At 43.1% G+C, this 22,086-nt stretch overlaps 1 protein-coding gene across 1 annotated transcript in view; it reads right to left on the reverse strand.

Moving 5' to 3' along the window:
• Positions 1-22,086, reverse strand: part of NR5A1 (nuclear receptor subfamily 5 group A member 1) — a 181,534-nt gene that overhangs the window by 151,412 nt on the left and 8,036 nt on the right. The window contains exon 3 of the mRNA XM_069755547.1: positions 14,904-15,045. Coding sequence (XP_069611648.1) covers positions 14,904-15,045 — 142 coding nt within the window. The remainder of the gene's footprint in view (positions 1-14,903; positions 15,046-22,086) is intronic.

A 22,086-nucleotide genomic window follows, 5' to 3' on the forward strand; every position in this document is an offset into this window, starting at 1 on the left:
GAAGTGATAAATTTGGTATCGCCATAATTGTTTGACCTGAAGAATCATGTTAAAAACAAAACCACCACACCAAAAAAACAATTGTGGAATTGTCATTTTTTTTTTTTTCACGATTGTTCAGTCTGTTAGATCGCATAACGAATGGTCTCTTTCAAATGTACAACTCATCCTACAAATAACTAACCCACATATGTGTATGATGATGGGAAAATAACACAATTGGGGCTCTTGGAAAAACAGGAGAGAAAAAACGAAACCGAAAAAATAACTTGATCAGGAATGTGCTCAGCTGCCATTAAAACAGAACTTGATATTCAAAGAAAGAAAGAAGGGTTTGCTTCCCATGGCCACCACAAGTAAAGTGTATAGAAGTAAGAGAGGTCTACGATATTTGGCAGAGAAGAAAACATTTATCTTCTACGTATGTTTCACCAGGATAAGAAAACCATAGCGGCTTTAAAGAAAAAAATAAAACATATGTTCATAACTTAATTTTGGTACTGCAATTTTGCCCCATTCAAATTAATAGAACAAAACATGATGGTAAAGCAGAGAGCCAGAAAGTCAGAGACCAAAAGAAAATTGGGAGTCATTATATATCTTTTTTAGCAATTTTTATCTTTTCTGTCCACCCTAATCTTCCGCAGTGCCCTTCTATGAGAAGTCACCACTGATGTGACCCCCTAAAAATCAATTTAGCTAAAAATGAATGTGCTCAAATTTTCCTAAAATTTTGAGTCATGGAGGACAAAGAATTTTTTTAAAGGCTTTAGTAATCGACAAGCGGCCCTTATGACCTACACTCCAGGTGGCTTGGCATTGATTGTGATCAACTTGATCATGAAGGAGTTCAGTTTCTACACAAATAATGACCGAAAGCGATTTTCTTGTGACCACTAAAGGATGTGAAGACTTAATGGAGGAGGAGCAGGAAGAGTAAGAAAAGCAGTAAATGAAGACTCTCGCCTACCATCGAAACCTTCAAAAAGAACCTGAAGACCCACCTCTTCCGACAAGCCAACAACCTGCAGTAACCACCGATCGACCAAACCGCTGCACGACAGGCTCTATCCACACCTACTGTATTCTCACCCATCCCTTGTGGATTGTGAGCCTTCGCGGGCAGGGTCCTCTCTCCTCCTGAACCAGTTATGACTTGTATTGTTCAAGATTATTGTACTTGTTTTTATTATGTATACCCCTCCTCACATGTAAAGCGCCATGGAATAAATGGCGCTATAATAAGAATAATGATGATGGGGCTGATAACAACCACCTAGCAGTGGCTCTACATATTAATGTGGTCTTGCTTACCAGAAAAGCGATAACAAGGAAAAGGACAACTTGAACCTTGCTCATCCTGCTCATCAGTTTGCTTTCTCGACATGAGCAGGTGATGTTTCATGTGCTGACAGTGATGTAGTTCCTGGTTGATGTGTGCCAGGATGTATTTGGCTAACTTAATAACAGAAGAGCCTACACACTGCAATAGTCCTCTGGCAATGTGGAATAGAATTCCCACACCTAAGATTCCCACACATGGAAATTACCACTACCATCACCAGAGACTTCAAGCATTGCTGAGCCTCCAGCACAAACCATAAACCCAACATCATTTGCGCCCAAGCTTGCCGCATAAGACTTGCACTAATCCTCTGATGACATCAGCTCCTTGGAACCCCGATTAGGCTCCCAATCATTGTCAGCATTATCTTTGACTCTGCTCACGGTTGTCTCTGTGGACATTGGACTAAGCTCCTTGCTCCCCATCCTCACTCTCGCCTTCTAGATTTGTCCTGGCTTAGAGTTTTACAACCACTGCCAGTGCCCCTACCACAAAGGCTTGCAGGTCCAGCCACAAAAGCAGACATTTGAAACATCTCCTTCATCTACTGCAGTCCCATGTAATAAGAGTACAAAGGCTGACTGTTCATGCGTTACAATAAATCAACTAGAAGAAGTTGTTCTGCTGAAATATTTTCCTTAGTCTTCTAACTTACAGCATTCTGAAGACTAAGTGGCAAAACAGAAACAGGAGGCACAAAAATGAAATTTTGCTATGGCGGTAGAGGAGGTGGAAGAAGCGGAACACTGACTCAAGCTGATAGTGTCGTTGTCAGAGATAACATCAGCCTCCTGTGACTGAGACAAGTGATGAGACACATTCTATGACGCCCTACACTTCATCCCAACTAAAATGCTTGGCAGAGGCAAAGGAGGGCAAGTGTGACCTGAATTTGGTACTACTACTAGTATTACTTTGCATTCTTTTTTGGGTTTTTTTCATGCTGCAACATCTTCTATCAGTCACTTTTTTTTTGTTTACCACATCTAAAATTTGGACACGCACATAAAGTTTACTAAAAGTTTCCAACGTTGGAAAAATATGGAATCAGCCCAGAATGCTTGGTAGGCTACACATGATGGTCAATAAAGTTAATGCCACACCAGCCTGCCCAAAATATCAGTGTGGCGTGTACTTGTCTCCAATTAGCAAAATTAATTAGGATTGCCAAAATAAATCTGGTTTTGTTTTTTTTTTCACTCAAAATAATGCCAGTATGGTGTTGAAACGTGTTTTGAATAAAAAAAATAAAAAAAACCTTTCTCATCATTTCTGAAGAATTGATTTACTTCAAGAGTACGGCCCATCTACGTGTTCATCCGACCGGATCCAAAATAAACCTGATCAGTTAAAGGTCTTAATTTAGTGTAATAAAATTTTTCTGATTTTTAGTTAAGCAGATTAATTCCCTAAGCCCAAAAAGGATGTCATAAGAACAAATGGGAGGAGTTGGGTACACGGCTTTCAAATGCAGCAACAGCGCAACATATAGTTGTGGTGTTTATGGTTGCCAAATTGGGCAAGTGAAACATGTATGGAAAACGTTAACTTTTTTATGTACCGTTTAAATATAGACAATTTTTTTTTACAAATTTTCAACACCCCCTTGACAAAAAATATAGTACGCACAGAAAAGGTGCTGCAAAAGCCAACAGTACTATTGTGGCATGTATATTTGCTAAATTGGAATAGTAAAACAGGTAGGCAAAAATTAAAATACATCCTTTTTTTTCATAAAGGTTAAAAAAAAATTACACCCCCACCTCAAGCCTTTATCAGAAAAAAACAAGTTACAAGAAACGTTAGATATCATCACATCCCAAAAGCAAGTGCCTGGATAAGAAGACTGTATTCGGCTGTTGTATTGGACTATTAGAAGTGTGCAAAACATATTAATAGAATTGCCAAAATATGTATATTTTCTGATATAGACAGTTATATTTCAATTTCTAGAATGTTGAAGGGTTTTTTTTTTATGGCCTCAACAAACAAAAAATGCACAAGAAATGTTTATTTTGATTTTGACTTGTGGGCCTTATACAGACCACCCTATGTATCTTTCTTCAGTATGAAATCTAGCACTCTCGGGTATTAAATAGGTATATTTTTTTGTTGTGGTCTATCAGAAATGTTAAAAATGATGTTTTTAAGGTGCTGTACTACAGTATGTCATGGATCATGGTCACACTGTCTCTGAAGGTTCTGCACCTCCCTATTACTTGAACCCGTGTGACATTATTCAGTCTGATACTACCTGAGGCGGACACAGACAACGTGGGGCCCCTGTGCAGGAAATGTGTCTGGGGCTTGGGCCCCCCTCCTCTTAAGGTGACAAAGATCTATTTATATAATATATATATGCAGCGCCCCAGAGACCTGGTTGTTGCAGTAATGTTGCTCTGCCACTAAGGGGAGTGATGGTACGTCTGATGGCACTAAAGGAGTTCACCTGACCAGGTATCACAGTCACACACTATATTTCACACTCCGGCCACCGGGGGGAGCAAAAGGTTCTATTTATTAGGCCACTCCTCACACTTTGGTAAAACTGGGGGTTGGATAAGAAGTTAGTGAGAAGCTGGCTGGGTTTTGTCCAGGCAACATCCCGTGGCAGGGGGTGTTGCGGGGAAGATTCACCTAAGAAGACATAGGGGGCAAGCGTGGAGAGGGGTGTCTCTAGGGTCCCAGAATAGCTCCGAGCCTTCCCGTCAAACGGGTGCGTCCTAGCCATAACAAACTGGGGGACGAAGCAGAACATCAGAATAGAAACAACAGTTGTGAGGACTATCCCGAATGCTCAGCAGGGAAGGACTGCAACACACAGGCGCTAGTTGGTAGGCACTGATTTCCACCTGCAAAGGGAACTCTGGATGTGCCTTCGGACCGGCCGGTCTCGGACAGCCCTGTTAACAGTGCTCCGGATTGAGGATCCTGAAGTCACCAGTAAAGAGGTAAAGAGACTGCAACCTTGTGTCCTCGTTATTAACTGCGCCTCACACCATCGCCACCTACACTACTGGGAAGCCCTGGGGATACACTTCACCTGTGGGAAGGTATACCATCTAGCTGCTATTCCATCACCCCAGCGGACCCGGAAGCAGCGTCGGTCGCCCTGACCGAACACCACAGGTGGCGTCACGAACCCTTGACAAACTACCATCACCCCTTTCATTGGACGCCCCTTAGCAGGGTCACGGACCAGGTCCCACCACCGTGACAACCCCAGAACTGAGACAGAGAGGACCGGTACTAAGTAACCTGTGGCCCTGTGTCTGGGGGCGCTCCATATACAGTTATATGAAAAAGTTTGGGCACCCCTATTAATCTTAAGCTTAATGTTTTATAAAAAATTGGTTTTTTTTAGCAACAGCTATTTCAGTTTCATATATCTAATAACTGTTGGACACAGTAATGTTTCTGCCTTGAAATGAGGTTTATTGTACTAACAGAAAATGTGCAATCTGCATTCAAACAAAATTTGACAGGTGCATAAGTATAGGCACCCTTATCATTTTCTTGTTTTAAATACTCCTACCTACTTTTTACTGACTTACTAAAGCACTTTTTTTGGTTTTCTAACCTCATTGAGCTTTGAACTTCATAGCCAGGTGTATGCAATCATGAGAAAAGCTACTTAAAGTGGCCACTTGCAAGTTGTTCTCCTGTTTGAATCTCCTCTGAAGAGTGGCATCATGGGCTCCTCAAAACAGCTGTCTAATGATCTGAAAACAAATATTATTCAACATAGTTGTTCAGAGGAAGGATACAAAAAGCTGTCTCAGAGATTTAACCTGTCAATTTCCACTGTGAGGAACATAGTAAGGAAATGGAAGAACACAGGTACAGTTCTTGTTAAGGCCAGAAGTGGCAGGCCAAGAAAAACATCAGAAAGGCAGAGAAGAAGAATGGTGCGATCAGTCAAGGACAATCCTCAGACCACCTTCAGAGAGCTGCAGCATCAACTTGCTGCAGATGGTGTCACTGTGCATCGGTCAACTATACAACGCACTTTGCACAAGGAGAAGTTGTATGGAAGAGTGATGCGAAAGATGCCGTTTCTGCAAGCACGCCACAAACAGAGTTGGCTGAGGTATGCAAACGTACATTTGGAGAAGCCAATTTCTTTTTGGAAGAAGGTCCTGTGGACTGATGAAACCAAGATTGAGTTGTTTGGTCATAAAAAAAGGCGTTATGCATGGTGGCCAAAAACACAGCATTCCAAGAAAAACACTTGCTACCCAAAGTAAAATTTGGTGGAGGTTCCATCATGCTTTGGGGCTGTGTGGCCAATGCCGGCACCGGGAATCTTGTTAAAGTTGAGGGACGCATGGATTCCTCTCAGTATCAGCAGATTCTTGACAATAATGTTCATGAATCAGTGACAAAGTTGAAGTTACGCAGGGGATGGATCTTTCAGCAAGACAATGATCCAAAACACCGCTCCAAATCTACTCAAGCATTCATGCAGAGGAACAATTACACTGTTCTGGAATGGCCATCTGTTATGGCTGGCAATCAGGCAACACAGCGTGCAGTAATCGGCGCACATACAGAGATCTGGCAATAACCAAAAACAATAGGACGAGCTCTGAGACGTGGAATCTCTGTAGACTGCAGTACCTGATCTATCCTCACACAACTGAAAGCAGCAGTGGATTGCGCCTATCACTACCTATGCAACTCGGCACTGCCTGAGGAGCTGACTAGCCTGAAGATAGAAATACAAGCCTGACTTACCTCAGAGAAATACCCCAAAGGAATAGGCAGCCCCCCACATATAATGACTGTTAGCAAGATGAAAAGACAAACGTAGGAATGAAATAGATTCAGCAAAGTGAGGCCCGATATTCTAGACAGAGCGAGGATAGCAAAGAGAACTATGCAGTCTACAAAAAACCCTAAAACGAAAACCACGCAAAGGGGCAAAAAGACCCACCGTGCCGAACTAACAGCACGGCGGTGCACCCCTTTGCTTCTCAGAGCTTCCAGCAAAAGTTAATAGCAAGCTGGACAGAAAAAACAGAAAACAAACTAGAAGCACTTATCTAGCAGAGCAGCAGGCCCAAGGAAAGATGCTGTAGCTCAGATCCAACACTGGAACATTGACAAGGAGCAAGGAAGACAGACTCAGGTGGAGCTAAATAGCAAGGCAGCCAACGAGCTCACCAAAACACCTGAGGGAGGAAGCCCAGAGACTGCAATACCACTTGTGACCACAGAAGTGAACTCAGCCACAGAATTCACAACAGTACCCCCCCCTTGAGGAGGGGTCACCGAACCCTCACCAGAACCCCCAGGCCGACCAGGATGAGCCACATGAAAGGCACGAACAAGATCTGGGGCATGGACATCAGAGGCAAAAACCCAGGAATTATCTTCCTGAGCATAACCCTTCCATTTGACCAGATACTGGAGTTTCCGTCTAGAGACACGAGAATCCAAAATCCTCTCCACAATATACTCCAATTCCCCCTCCACCAAAACAGGGGCAGGAGGCTCCACAGATGGAACCATAGGTGCCACGTATCTCCTCAACGACCTATGGAATACATTATGTATGGAAAAGGAGTCTGGGAGGGTCAGACGAAAAGACACCGGATTGAGAATCTCAGAAATCCTATACGGACCAATAAAACGAGGTTTAAATTTAGGAGAGGAAACCTTCATAGGTATATGACGAGAAGATAACCAAACCAGATCCCCAACACGAAGTCGGGGTCCCACACGGCGTCTGCGATTAGCGAAAAGCTGAGCCTTCTCCTGGGACAAGGTCAAATTGTCCACTACCTGAGTCCAGATCTGCTGCAACCTGTCCACCACATAATCCACACCAGGACAGTCCGAAGACTCAACCTGTCCTGAAGAGAAACGAGGATGGAACCCAGAATTGCAGAAAAATGGAGAGACCAAGGTAGCCGAGCTGGCCCGATTATTAAGGGCGAACTCAGCCAACGGCAAAAATGACACCCAATCATCCTGGTCAGCGGAAACAAAACATCTCAGATATGTTTCCAAGGTCTGATTGGTTCGTTCGGTCTGGCCATTAGTCTGAGGATGGAAGGCCGAGGAAAAAGATAGGTCAATGCCCATCCTACCACAAAAGGCTCGCCAGAACCTCGAGACAAACTGGGAACCTCTGTCAGAAACAATATTCTCAGGAATGCCATGTAAACGAACCACATGCTGGAAGAACAAAGGCACCAAATCAGAGGAGGAAGGCAATTTAACCAAGGGCACCAGATGGACCATTTTAGAAAAGCGATCACAGACCACCCAAATGACCGACATTTTTTGAGAAACGGGAAGGTCAGAAATGAAATCCATCGAAATATGTGTCCAAGGCCTCTTCGGGACCGGCAAGGGCAAAAGCAACCCACTGGCACGTGAACAGCAGGGCTTAGCCCTAGCACAAATTCCACAGGACTGCACAAAAGCACGCACATCCCGTGACAGAGATGGCCACCAGAAGGATCTAGCAACCAACTCCCTGGTACCAAAGATTCCTGGATGACCGGCCAGCACCGAACAATGAAGTTCAGAGATAACTTTACTAGTCCACCTATCAGGGACGAACAGTTTCTCGGCCGGACAACGATCAGGTTTATTAGCCTGAAATTTCTGCAACACTCTCCGCAAATCAGGGGAGATGGCAGACACAATGACTCCTTCCTTGAGGATACTCGCCGGCTCAGATAACCCCGGAGAGTCGGGCACAAAACTCCTAGACAGAGCATCCGCCTTCACATTTTTAGAGCCCGGAAGGTATGAAATCACAAAATCAAAACGAGCAAAAAATAACGACCAACGGGCCTGTCTAGGATTCAAGCGCTTGGCAGACTCAAGATAAGTAAGGTTCTTATGATCAGTCAAAACCACCACACGATGCTTAGCACCCTCAAGCCAATGACGCCACTCCTCGAATGCCCACTTCATGGCCAGCAACTCTCGGTTGCCCACATCATAATTACGCTCAGCAGCAGAAAATTTCCTGGAAAAGAAAGCACATGGTTTGAACACTGAGCAACCAGAACCTCTCTGTGACAAAACCGCCCCTGCACCAATCTCAGAAGCATCAACCTCGACCTGGAACGGAAGAGAAACATCAGGTTGACACAACACAGGGGCACAGCAAAAACAACGCTTCAACTCCTGAAAAGCTTCCACGGCAGCAGAAGACCAATTAACCAAATCAGCACCCTTCTTGGTCAAATCGGTCAATGGTCTGGCAATGCTAGAAAAATTACAGATGAAGCGACGATAAAAATTAGCAAAGCCCAGGAATTTCTGCAGACTTTTTAGAGATGTCGGCTGAGTCCAATCCTGGATGGCCTGAACCTTAACCGGATCCATCTCGATAGTAGAAGGGGAAAAGATGAACCCCAAAAATGAAACTTTCTGCACACCGAAGAGACACTTTGATCCCTTCACGAACAAGGAATTAGCACGCAGTACCTGGAAAACCATTCTGACTTGCTTCACATGAGACTCCCAATCATCTGAGAAGATCAAAATGTCATCCAAGTAAACAATCAAGAATTTATCCAGATACTCACGGAAAATGTCATGCATAAAAGACTGAAAAACAGATGGAGCATTGGCAAGTCCGAACGGCATCACCAGATACTCAAAATGACCCTCGGGCGTATTAAATGCCGTTTTCCATTCATCTCCCTGCCTGATTCTCACCAGATTATACGCACCACGAAGATCAATCTTAGTAAACCAACTAGCCCCCTTAATCCGAGCAAACAAGTCAGAAATCAATGGCAAGGGATACTGAAACTTAACAGTGATCTTATTAAGAAGGCGGTAATCAATACACGGTCTTAGCGAACCATCCTTCTTGGCTACAAAAAAGAACCCTGCTCCCAATGGTGACGACGATGGGCGAATATGTCCCTTCTCCAGGGACTCCTTCACATAACTGCGCATAGCGGTGTGTTCAGGTACGGACAAATTAAATAAACGACCCTTAGGGAATTTACTACCAGGAATCAAATCGATAGCACAATCACAATTCCTATGCGGAGGTAGGGCATCAGACTTGGACTCTTCAAATACATCCTGAAAGTCCGACAAGAACTCTGGGATGTCAGAAGGAATGGATGACGAAATAGACAAAAATGGAACATCACCATGTACTCCCTGACAACCCCAGCTGGTTACCGACATAGAGTTCCAATCCAATACTGGATTATGGGTTTGTAGCCATGGCAACCCCAACACGACCACATCATGCAAATTATGCAGTACCAAAAAGCGAATAACTTCCTGATGTGCAGGAGCCATGCACATGGTCAGCTGGGCCCAGTACTGAGGCTTATTCTTGGCCAAAGGTGTAGCATCAATTCCTCTCAACGGAATAGGACACCGCAAAGGCTCCAAGAAAAATCCACAACGTTTAGCATAATCCAAATCCATCAAATTCAGGGCAGCGCCTGAATCCACAAACGCCATGACAGAATATGATGACAAAGAGCACATTAAGGTAATGGACAAAAGGAATTTGGACTGTACAGTACCAATAACGGCAGAGCTATCGAACCGCCTAGTGCGTCCAGGACAATTAGAAATAGCATGAGTAGAATCACCACAATAGAAACACAGTCTGTTCAGACGTCTGTGTTCGTGCCGTTCTACTTTAGTCATAGTCCTGTCGCACTGCATAGGCTCAGGCCTACTCTCAGACAATACCGCCAGATGGTGCACAGACTTACGCTCGCGCAAGCGACGACTGATCTGAATGGCCAAGGACATAGACTCATTCAAACCAGCAGGCATAGGAAATCCCACCATTACATCCTTAAGAGCTTCAGAGAGACCCTTTCTGAACAAAGCCGCTAGTGCAGATTCATTCCACAGAGTGAGTACTGACCATTTCCTAAATTTCTGACAATATACTTCTACATCATCCTGACCCTGGCATAAAGCCAGCAGATTTTTCTCAGCTTGATCCACTGAATTAGGCTCATCGTAAAGCAATCCCAGCGCCTGGAAAAATGCATCAACATTACTCAATGCAGAATCTCCTGGTGCAAGAGAAAACGCCCAGTCCTGTGGGTCGCCGCGCAAAAAAGAAATAATAATCAAAACCTGTTGAATAGGATTACCAGAAGAATGAGGTTTCAAGGCCAAAAATAGCTTACAATTATTTCTGAAGCTCAGGAACTTAGTTCTGTCACCAAAAAACAAATCAGGAATCGGAATTCTTGGTTCTAGCATCGATTTCTGATCAATAGTATCTTGAATCTTTTGTACATTTACAACGAGATTATCCATTGAGGAGCACAGAGCCTGAATATCCATGTCCACAGCTGTGTCCTGAAGCACTCTAATGTCTAGGGGAAAAAAAAGACTGAAGACAGAGCTAAGAAAAAAAAATGATGTCAGGATTTCTTTTTTCCCTCTATTGGAAATCATTGAAGGGCTCCTTGTACTGTTATGGCTGGCAATCAGGCAACACAGCGTGCAGTAATCGGCGCACATACAGAGATCTGGCAATAACCAAAAACAATAGGACGAGCTCTGAGACGTGGAATCTCTGTAGACTGCAGTACCTGATCTATCCTCACACAACTGAAAGCAGCAGTGGATTGCGCCTATCACTACCTATGCAACTCGGCACTGCCTGAGGAGCTGACTAGCCTGAAGATAGAAATACAAGCCTGACTTACCTCAGAGAAATACCCCAAAGGAATAGGCAGCCCCCTACATATAATGACTGTTAGCAAGATGAAAAGACAAACGTAGGAATGAAATAGATTCAGCAAAGTGAGGCCCGATATTCTAGACAGAGCGAGGATAGCAAAGAGAACTATGCAGTCTACAAAAAACCCTAAAACGAAAACCACGCAAAGGGGCAAAAAGACCCACCGTGCCGAACTAACAGCACGGCGGTGCACCCCTTTGCTTCTCAGAGCTTCCAGCAAAAGTTAATAGCAAGCTGGACAGAAAAAACAGAAAACAAACTAGAAGCACTTATCTAGCAGAGCAGCAGGCCCAAGGAAAGATGCTGTAGCTCAGATCCAACACTGGAACATTGACAAGGAGCAAGGAAGACAGACTCAGGTGGAGCTAAATAGCAAGGCAGCCAACGAGCTCACCAAAACACCTGAGGGAGGAAGCCCAGAGACTGCAATACCACTTGTGACCACAGAAGTGAACTCAGCCACAGAATTCACAACAGCCATCCCAGTCCCCAGACCTGAATATCATTGAACATCTGTGGGATCATTTGAAGAGGGCTGTCCATGCTCGGCGACCATCAAACTTAACTGAACTGGAATTGTTTTGTAAAGAGGAATGGTCAAAAATACCTTCATCCAGGATCCAGGAACTCATTAAAAGTTACAGGAAGCGACTAGAGGCTGTTATTTTTGCAAAAGGAGGATCTACTAAATATTAATGTCACTTTTCTGGTGGGGTGCCCATACTTATGCACCTGTCAAGTTTTGTTTGAATGCAGATTGCACATTTTCTGTTAGTACAATAAACCTCATTTCAAGGCAGAAACATTACTGTGTCCAACAGTTATTAGATATATGAAACTGAAATAGCAGTTGCAAAAAAAAAAAAAAAAATTTTATAAAACATTAAGCTAAAGATTAATAGGGGTGCCCAAACTTTTTCATATAACTGTGTATATATATATATATATATATATATATATATATATATATATATATATATATATATATATATATATACATATATAGCCACACACACATACATATATTTATTACGTAGTCTCCTTTATTATGTATATTGCCATCCCTTACATATTGGATTTTATACAGCCCTGTTTTTTATTACATACCGTCCTGTCTTGTTAGCTGTATAATGCAATGATGGCTGATGGAGCATGGGAAAGCTTCTCTTCTAAAGGAGGAGCCGATGGACTGGTAGTCTGCTCACCGGCTCCTCCATCAGTAGTCACTTTATATCTAACAAGAGAAAGGACTATGTAATAAAAGAGGGCACTGTAAATAACAGAAATAAGACTGATCAGAGATGCAGCCAAGAGGCCCATGATCACTGGATGAACTGCAGAGATCTACAGCTGAGGTGGGACAGTCTGTCCATAGGACAACAATCAGTCGTACACTGCACAAATCTGGCCTTTATGGAAGAGTGGCAAGAAGAAAGCCATTTCTCAAAGATATTTATAAAAAGTGTTGTTTAAAGTTTGCAACAAGCCACCTGGGAGACACCAAACATGTGGAAGAAGGTGCTCTGGTCAGATGACACCAAAATTTCAACTTTTTGGCAACAATGCCAAACGATATGTTTAGCGTAAAGGCAACACAGCTCATCACCCTAAACACACCATCCCCACTGTCAAACATGGTGGTGGCAGCATCATGGTTTGGGCCTGCTTTTCTTCAGCAGGGACAGGGAAGATGGTTAAAATTGATGGGAAGATGGATGGAGCGAAATACAGGACCACTCTTGAAGAAAACCTGTTGGAGTCTGCAAAAGACCTGAGACTGGGACGGAGATTTGTCTTCCAACAAGACAATGATCCCAAACATAAAGCAAAATCTACAATGGAATGGTTCACAAATAAACGTATCCAGGTGTTAGAATGGCCAAGTCAGAGTCCAGACCTCAATCCTATCAAGAATCTGTGGAAAGAGCTGAAAACTGCTGTTCAGAAATGATCTCCATCAAACCTCACTGAGCGCTAGCTGATTGCCAAGGAAGAATGGGCAAGAATTTCAGTCTCTCCATGTACAAAACTGATAGACATACCCCAAGCGACTTGCAGTTGTAATCGCAGCAAAAGGTGGCGCAACAAAGTATTAAGTTAAAGGGGCCGAATAATATTGCACGCTCCACTTTTCAGCTTTTGAATTTCCACAAAAATTTAAAATAACCAATAAATTTTGTTCAACTTCACAATTGTGCTCCACTTGTTGATTCTTCACCAAAAATTTACATTTGGTATCTTTGTTTGAAGCATGATATGTGGGAAAAGGTTGAACAGTTCCAGGGAGCCGAATACTTTCGCAAGGCACTGTATGTATAAAATATATACATATAATATATGTTGCAGTATATATTAGTACTGCAGTGCTTTCAAAAGGTATTCGTACCCCGTGAACTTTTACACTTTTTTTTCACATTACACCAACAAACTTAAATGTATTTGGTGATATACCAATAAAAAGTAGCAACTATCTATGAAGTGTAAAGGAGATACAGGGTTTCCTAAATATCTAAAAAATATAAATCTGAAAATTGTGATGGGCATTTGTATTCAGCCCCCCTGAGACAATACTTTGTAGGACCATCTTTCTATGCAATTACTGCTGCAGACTATTGGGGTCTGTCTTTCCAGCTTTGCACATCTAGAGGTGACATTTTTGCCCCTTTTTCTTTGCACACTCGCTCTCACGCAGCAGATTGAATGGAGGCGTTTGTGAACAGCAATTTTTAAGTCTTGCAACAGATTATCAATGGGATTTCCATCTGGCCTGTGACTGGGCCATTCACACACATGAATATGCTTTGATCTAAACCCCCCATAGTAGCTCTGACACGAAGTTTAGGATCATTGTCCTGCTGGAAGATGAACCTACGTTCCAGTGTCAAGTCTTTAGAAGCCTCTTATAGGTTTTGCTCCAGAATTGCCCTGTATATAGCTCCATCCAGCTTCCCTGTCTCTGCTGAATAAAAGCATCCCCAAAGCATGATGACACCACTATGTATCACAGTGGGGATGGTGTTTTCAATGCAATGTGCAGTGCTAGTTTTCCACCACATATGGCATTTCTGCATTTACCCCCAAAAGTGCTTCTTTGTCCTCATCTCACCAAAGCCCCTTTTTCCACATGCTCGCTATGTCCCCCTACATTGCTTTTTGTTCCTGCAAACAGCACTTCTTATGGCTTGCTTTCAAAATGTCTTTCTTCATGCGACTTTTCCGTAAAGGCCAGATTTGTGGACTAAACGACAAATAGTTGCTCTTTGGGCAGATTCACCTGAGCTGTGGATTCCTGCAGATCCTCCAAGCATCTTGGCAACTTTATCCCTGACCTGTCTGGTGTGTTCCTTCTTTTTGATTATGCTGTTTACTTTTCTTCACTTTTTATCTCTGGTCTATTGGGTGTGTTTCTTTTTGTTTTCAGGATGTTGTTTGATTTCTAATATTCTCAAACAAACCTTTGAATAGCTGTAGTTATACTAAGAATAAAGTACACACAGGTGGACTCAATTTACGTGACTTCTGGAGACAATTGGTCACTCAGGATTTTATTTAGGGTTATCAAACTACAGGGGCTGAATACAAATCCATCTCACAGTTTTCAGATTTATATTTTTAAAGTAATTATAAAAACATGTGTCATTTCCTTTTACACATCACAAATGCTTGTTCCTTTGTGTTGGTATATCACATAAAATCCCAATGAAATACATTTAAGTTTGTGGGTGTAAAGTGAAAAAAAATGTGTAAAAGCCCATGGGGTATGAATACTTTTTCAAGGCACTTCATTTTTTTTTTTATTTTAAAGACAATAAAAAATGTAAAATAACTTTCCACTGAGCAGCGTCTTACCTTCCAGGCGCATTCCTACATTTAGACACTTTTGGAAACGGCAGTATGGACACCTCTTTCTTTGAGTTTTGTCTATCTTACAGGTTTGGTTTTCTGTACAGGTGTAATGCTTGTTATTTTGGACAGTCCTCTTGAAGAAGCCCTACATTTGACAAAGCATAAAACCAATCAGGTATAAAAGAAAAAAAAAAACGGCATTTTATAGCAAAGCAAAATAAAATCAAGAATTGATCAAAAATGTCTAAAACATAACATAGCACAAATTATAGGAGATAAATTGGGGGGATTCTGGTCATAAGAGGGATGAAAATTGGAGAGACGCATACTACCGACAATTCATATAAAGTCAATAGCGTTCTGGCATCTCTTCGGAGTATGTGAATAAACCTATGTGAATGTGGGAAGAACATGATGGGCTACGTTCACATTTGCGTTGTTGGACACAGCGTCTTCGATGCATGCCGACGCATGCGTCATGTGCCCCTATCTTTAACATGGGGGGCATGGACATGCGCAGGTATGCGTTGTACTGCGTTTTACGACGCATGCGTCATATAGACGCGCAAGACAGGGCGCAGAGGATGCTACTTGTAGCGTTTTCCCTGCGCCGAAATTCCTGATCTGCAGGATCTTATGACAACGCATGCGTCGCAAAATGCTGCGTTGTGTACATGCGTTGTTGGTGGCGTTGTGTCGCATCGCCGACGCTACGCCCAACAACGCAAATGTGAACGTAGCCTTAGAAATTCATAATGAAGAGTGTATGATTGAAACTGCAGGAGTTTTCCCATTCAACTGTCCCTTTTTTCTTACCGTCGTTCAATACCTCAATCGACCACCAGATTTTCCTTCCAACTGTCTCATACACATGCATACTGCGCCCGGCTAAGCATGAAGGTGTGATGGGAGATCTGGGCAGAAGGAAATAAGCTTTTTCCTGACTCTGCTGGTGTTAAATGAGAGTAAACGATAGGACATGTTGACATCCAACATGCCCAGTTCTTCTTTTCACTGACATCTACACTTGGGGAACAACTGGAACTCCCCTATAGCCATCAGATGATCATTTAGTTCACATAACATTAATTTAATGTGTATTAGGAACTTTAGCAGCAACTTATCTCGCACAGATAACACCCCCTTTGATGTACAATAAGCTCTGGAGGCAGATTCTTGGTGAGATCTATGTCCGGCCCATAGATCTTATCAGCTCATTTATATATTAAGAAAAGACATGGATTTCTCTGTAATAAGATTTCGGATTGCAGATATCAAGGTGTCATTTTATTCAGCTTCCTATGACCTGCATGCTCATATGGACGGCTCAGAAGGGTTGATCTGATTGACAGATTCCCTTTAAGTCTTTAGGGACTAGGTTCTCGACCGGTAGCATTTGTGCCCTAGGAGAATTCAACATGTGCTAAGTTGGACTTTTAAGAAGTGCAATTATAATTATTAAGATTGCTAAAACCAATGTCTACCTTTTTTTAAAGAAAATCACCAGTGGGCAGTCCTACTCTGTGAATGACAGTCTTCCCTCATGCAGAGATTGCTCTCAATCACCTAACCGCCCACTGGACTCTTACGTACAAATGCCAGATATTTCAATTTATACCAAAACCTGTATACTGTGGCGTAACTTGAAGCTTATGAGCCCCAATGCAAAAGCTCCAACGGGGCCCCCATTTATTGCAAATCTATAATCGTGATGGTCTTTTTATATAGGGCCAAAGAGACCTTTTGGACCCTATGCTCCAGGGCCTGGGTGCAATTGCAACCCCTGCACCTATTATAGTTACACCATTGCCCATATATCATTCTGCTCAGCTAATCATTCTCTATACCATGAGCTCCACAAATCAGGCTGCATATACTTAAGACAGCTGTCACGTTATATGTTGACTAGCTGGGCTAAGGTGTTATCTGAGCATGCTCGTGCGCTAACCGAGTGACTTGAATACTACATAAGAGCCCCTGCACCTGCATGTTTCGTGTCTGACAGTCGCAACACATGCTGGGATTGTCTAACAAACTGGAAATCCCTACATGTGTTGCAGCTGTCAAATGGTCATGAGACATGCAGTCCCCAGGACTCAAACATAATATTCGAGCACGACAAAGTCACTCAGTTATCACACAAGCATGCTTAGATAACGCCTTACCTTGATTAACTGCCCCCCCACACACACACATAGCATCATTGCTGAATAATGTTCACACAGTCCCTCACACAGTATGATGTTTCTCCATAGCTCCCCATAGCTCCTCTACAGAGTATGATGGCCCTACAGTCACCATACATAATATGATGATCTCCACAGCTCCTCTACAGAATTATCACCCACACAGTGTGATGGCCCTACAGTCACCATACACAGTATGAGGCTTCTCCATACACAGTATGATTATCTCCACAGCTACTCTACAGAGTATTATCCCATACAGTGTGATGGCCCTACAGTCACCATGCACAGTATGAGGCTTCTCCATACACAGTATGATGATCTCCACAGCTACTCTACAGAGTATCATCCCACACAGTATAATGGCCCTACAGTCACCATACACAGTATGAGGCTTTTCCATACACAATATGATGATATCCACAGCTCCTCTACAGAGTATTATCCCACACAGTATGATGGCCCTACAGTCACCATACACAGTATGAGGCTTCTCCATACACAGTATGATGATCTCCACAGCTACTCTACAGAGTAATATCCCACACAGTATGATGGCCCTACAGTCACCATACACAGTATGAGGCTTTTCCATACACAATATGATGATATCCACAGCTCCTCTACAGCAGGGGTCCCCAACTCCAGTCCTCAAGGCCCACCAACAGGTCATGTTTTCAGGATTTCCTTAGTATTGCCCAGGTGATAATTGCATCACCTGTGCAAAACAAAGGAAAACCTGAAAACATGATCTGTTGGTGGGCCTTGAGGACTGGAGTTGGGGAACACTGCTCTACAGAGTATTATCCTATACAGTGTGATGGCCCTACAGTCACCATACACAGTATGAGGCTTCTCCATACACAGTATGATGATCTCCACAGCTACTCTACAGAGTAATATCCCACACAGTATGATGGCCCTACAGTCACCATACACAGTATGAGGCTTCTCCATTAACAGTATGATTATCTGCACAGCTCCTCTACAGAGTAATATCCCACACAGTATGATGGCCCTACAGTCACCATACACAGTATGAGGCTTCTCCATTAACAGTATGATTATCTCCACAGCTCCTCTACAGAGTATTATCCCACACAGTATGATGGCCTTACAGTCACCATACACAGTATGAGGCTTCTCCATACACAGTATGACTGTCTCCACAGCTCCTCTACAGAGTATTATCCCACACAGTATGATGGCCCTACAGTCACCATACACAGTATGAGGCTTCTCCATTAACAGTATGATTATCTGCACAGCTCCTCTACAGAGTATTATCCCACACAGTATGATGGCCCTACAGTCACCATACACAGTATGAGGCTTCTCCATACACAGTATGATGATCTCCACAGCTACTCTACAGAGTATCATCCCACAGAGTATCATGGCCCTACAGTCACCATACACAGTATGAGGCTTTTCCATACACAATATGATGATATCCACAGCTCCTCTACAGAGTATTATCCCATACAGTGTGATGGCCCTACAGTCACCATACACAGTATGAGGCTTCTCCATACACAGTATGATGATCTCCACAGCTACTCTACAGAGTAATATCCCACACAGTATGATGGCCCTACAGTCACCATACACAGTATGAGGCTTCTCCATTAACAGTATGATTATCTGCACAGCTCCTCTACAGAGTAATATCCCACACAGTATGATGGCCCTACAGTCACCATACACAGTATGAGGCTTCTCCATTAACAGTATGATTATCTCCACAGCTCCTCTACAGAGTATTATCCCACACAGTATGATGGCCTTACAGTCACCATACACAGTATGAGGCTTCTCCATACACAGTATGACTGTCTCCACAGCTCCTCTACAGAGTATTATCCCACACAGTATGATGGCCCTACAGTCACCATACACAGTATGAGGCTTCTCCATTAACAGTATGATTATCTGCACAGCTCCTCTACAGAGTATTATCCCACACAGTATGATGGCCCTACAGTCACCATACACAGTATGAGGCTTCTCCATACACAGTATGATGATCTCCACAGCTACTCTACAGAGTATCATCCCACAGAGTATCATGGCCCTACAGTCACCATACACAGTATGATGGCCATCAGCCCTCCTAAATGGTATGATGGCCCTCACACAGTATAATGTCCCCAGAATCCCCCACAAGTGTCTGACAATAAAAACAAAAAACTACTCAACTTGTCCCATTCTCCTTATGCGTTCCTCGGGTCTGTTGTATGTGTGGTCTGAGGTCTTGCACAGGACAGCAGGCACAGTGTGCTGACCTCCTTGCACCTGCTGCATTGAGTATAGAGTCTGAAAGATGGAAGATGTAGCCAATCCCTCCCTTCTCCACCTTTATATGCAAAAGTATCTGCATCCTAGGAATGCACCTATAATGCTGAAATAGTAATACCTGGCAGGGGGTAACGATATTGGCCACACAACTCTTATGAGCACTTTGGCTGTCCCAGTCCTTGGGCTGGACAGGAATAGCCAAAAGGCTAGATGTGGCCTTATGAGTCTGTTCTAGATTACAGTAAAGGTACAGATGGGCAAAATAATAAGCTCTGCTGTGATCATTACATTAGGTATTTGTGCATTTATACAGGACAGCAAAAAAAATTGAATGCATTATCCTCAAAAAGTGATATTTAATTCAACAGCTAGAGTCACTATTCCTGTGTTATTTCTACATACAGTGGGGGTAATAAGTATTTGATCCCTTGCTGATTTTGTAAGTTTGCTCACTGACAAAGACATGAACAGTCTATAATTTTAAGGGTAGGTTAATTTTAACATTGAGAGAGAGAATATTAAAAATAAAATCCAGAAAATCACATTGTATAAATTATATAGATTTATTTGCATTTTGCAGAGAGAAATAAGCATTTGATCCCCTACCAACCATTAAGAGTTCTGGCTCCCACAGACCAGTTAGACTCTCCTAATCAACTCGTTACTGCATTAAAGACAGCTTTCTTACATAGTCACCTTTACAAAAGACTCCTGTCCACAAACCCAATTAATCAGTCAGACTCTAACCTCTACAACATGGGCAAGACCAAAGAGCTTTCTAAGGATGTCAGGGACAAGATCATAGACCTGCACAAAGCTGGAATGGGCTACAAAACCATAAGTAAGACGCTGGGTGAGAAGGAGACAACTGTTGGTGCAATGGTAAGAAAATGAAAGGAATACAAAATGACTGTCAATCGACATGGATCTCGGGTACCATGCAAAATCTCACCTCGTGGAGTATCCTTGATCATCAGGAAGGTGAGAGATCAGCCTAAAACTACGCGGATGGAACTTGTTAATTATCTCAAGGCAGCTGGGACCACAGTCACCAAGAAAACCATTGCTAACACATTACGCTATTAAAGATTTAAAATCCTGCAGTGTCTGCAAGTTCCCCCTGCTCAAGAACGCACATGTGCAGGCCTTTCTGAGGTTTGCCAATGAACACCTGGATGATTCTATTAGTGATTGGCTGAAGGTGTTGTGGTCAGATGAGGCAAAAATTGAGCTCTTTGGCATTAACTCAACTCGCCATGTTTGGAGGAAGAGAAATGCTGCCAATGACCCAAAGAACACCATCCCCACTGTCAAGCATGGAGGTGGAAACATTATATTTTGGGGGTGTTTCTCTGCTAAGGGCACAGGACTACTTCACTGCATCAATGGGAGAATGGATGGAGCAATGTACTGTAATATCCTGAGTGACAACCTACTTCTCTTCGCCAGGACATTAAAAACGGGTCGTGGCTGGGTCTTCCAGCAAGACAATGACCCAAAATACACAGCCAAAGTACCAAAGGAGTGGCTCAGAAAGAAGCACATTAAGGTCATGGAGTGGCCTAGCCAGTGTCCAGACCTTAATCCCATAGAAAATTTATGGAGGGAGTTGAAGCTCCGAGTTGCCAAGCGACAGCCACAAAATCTTAATGATTTAGAGATGATCTGCAACGAGGAGTGGACCAAAATTCTTCCTGACATGTGCGCAAACCTCATCATCAACTACAAAAAACATCTGACTACTGTGCTTGCCAACAAGTATTAAGTCTTGTTTTCCAGAGGGATCAAATACTTATTTCTCACTGCAAAATGCAAATAAATGTATAGAATTTATACAATGTGATTTTCTGGATTTTATTTTTGATATTCTATCTCTCAATGTTAAAATTAACCTACCCTTAAAGTTATAGACTGTCCATGTCTTTGTCAGTGGGCCCTGGCTCACATCGCAAACCCGATTTTCTCCAGCGTTGCTCTAGGTGTGCTGGACGCTTATGGAGGAAAACACGCACACCAGAAGACTTCATACACTTCAAATTTATGTTAAGGACCTATAATTCTGCCCTTCACATCGCCAAACAGACCTACTTCACCACCCTGATCTCCTTACTATCCAACAACCCCAAGAAACTTTTTGACACCTTTCACTCCCTCCTCAGGCCAAAAGCACAAGCCCCTATCACAGACATTTGTGCTGATGACCTGGCCTCCTACTTTATAGAGAAAATAGACAATATCCATCAGGAAATCCACTCCCAATCACCAAGTTCAGTGACTACCATCTGTCCCTGCATTTCCCATGGCTCACAATCCACATTCGATCCCATCACAGAAGAAGTCTCCAGGCTCCTCTCCTCTTCTCGTCCGACTACATGCACCACCGACCCCATTCCCTCACACCTCCTCCAGTCTCTCTCTCCAGTCGTCACAACTCACCTAAAGGTACCTTCACACTGAACGATATCGCTAGCGATCCGTGACGTTGCAGCGTCCTGGCTAGCGATATCGTTCAGTTTGACACGCAGCAGCGATCAGGATCCTGCTGTGATGTCGTTGGTCGCTGCAGAAAGTCCAGCACTTTATTTCGTCGCTGGACCTCCTGCAGACATCGCTGAATCGATGATGCCGATTCAGCGATGTCTTCACTGGTAACCAGGGTAAACATCGGGTTACTAAGCGCAGGGCCGCGCTTAGTAACCCGA

Source organism: Ranitomeya imitator, chromosome 2 (genome assembly GCF_032444005.1).
Source record: "Ranitomeya imitator isolate aRanImi1 chromosome 2, aRanImi1.pri, whole genome shotgun sequence".
Classification (NCBI taxonomy): domain Eukaryota; kingdom Metazoa; phylum Chordata; class Amphibia; order Anura; family Dendrobatidae; genus Ranitomeya; species Ranitomeya imitator.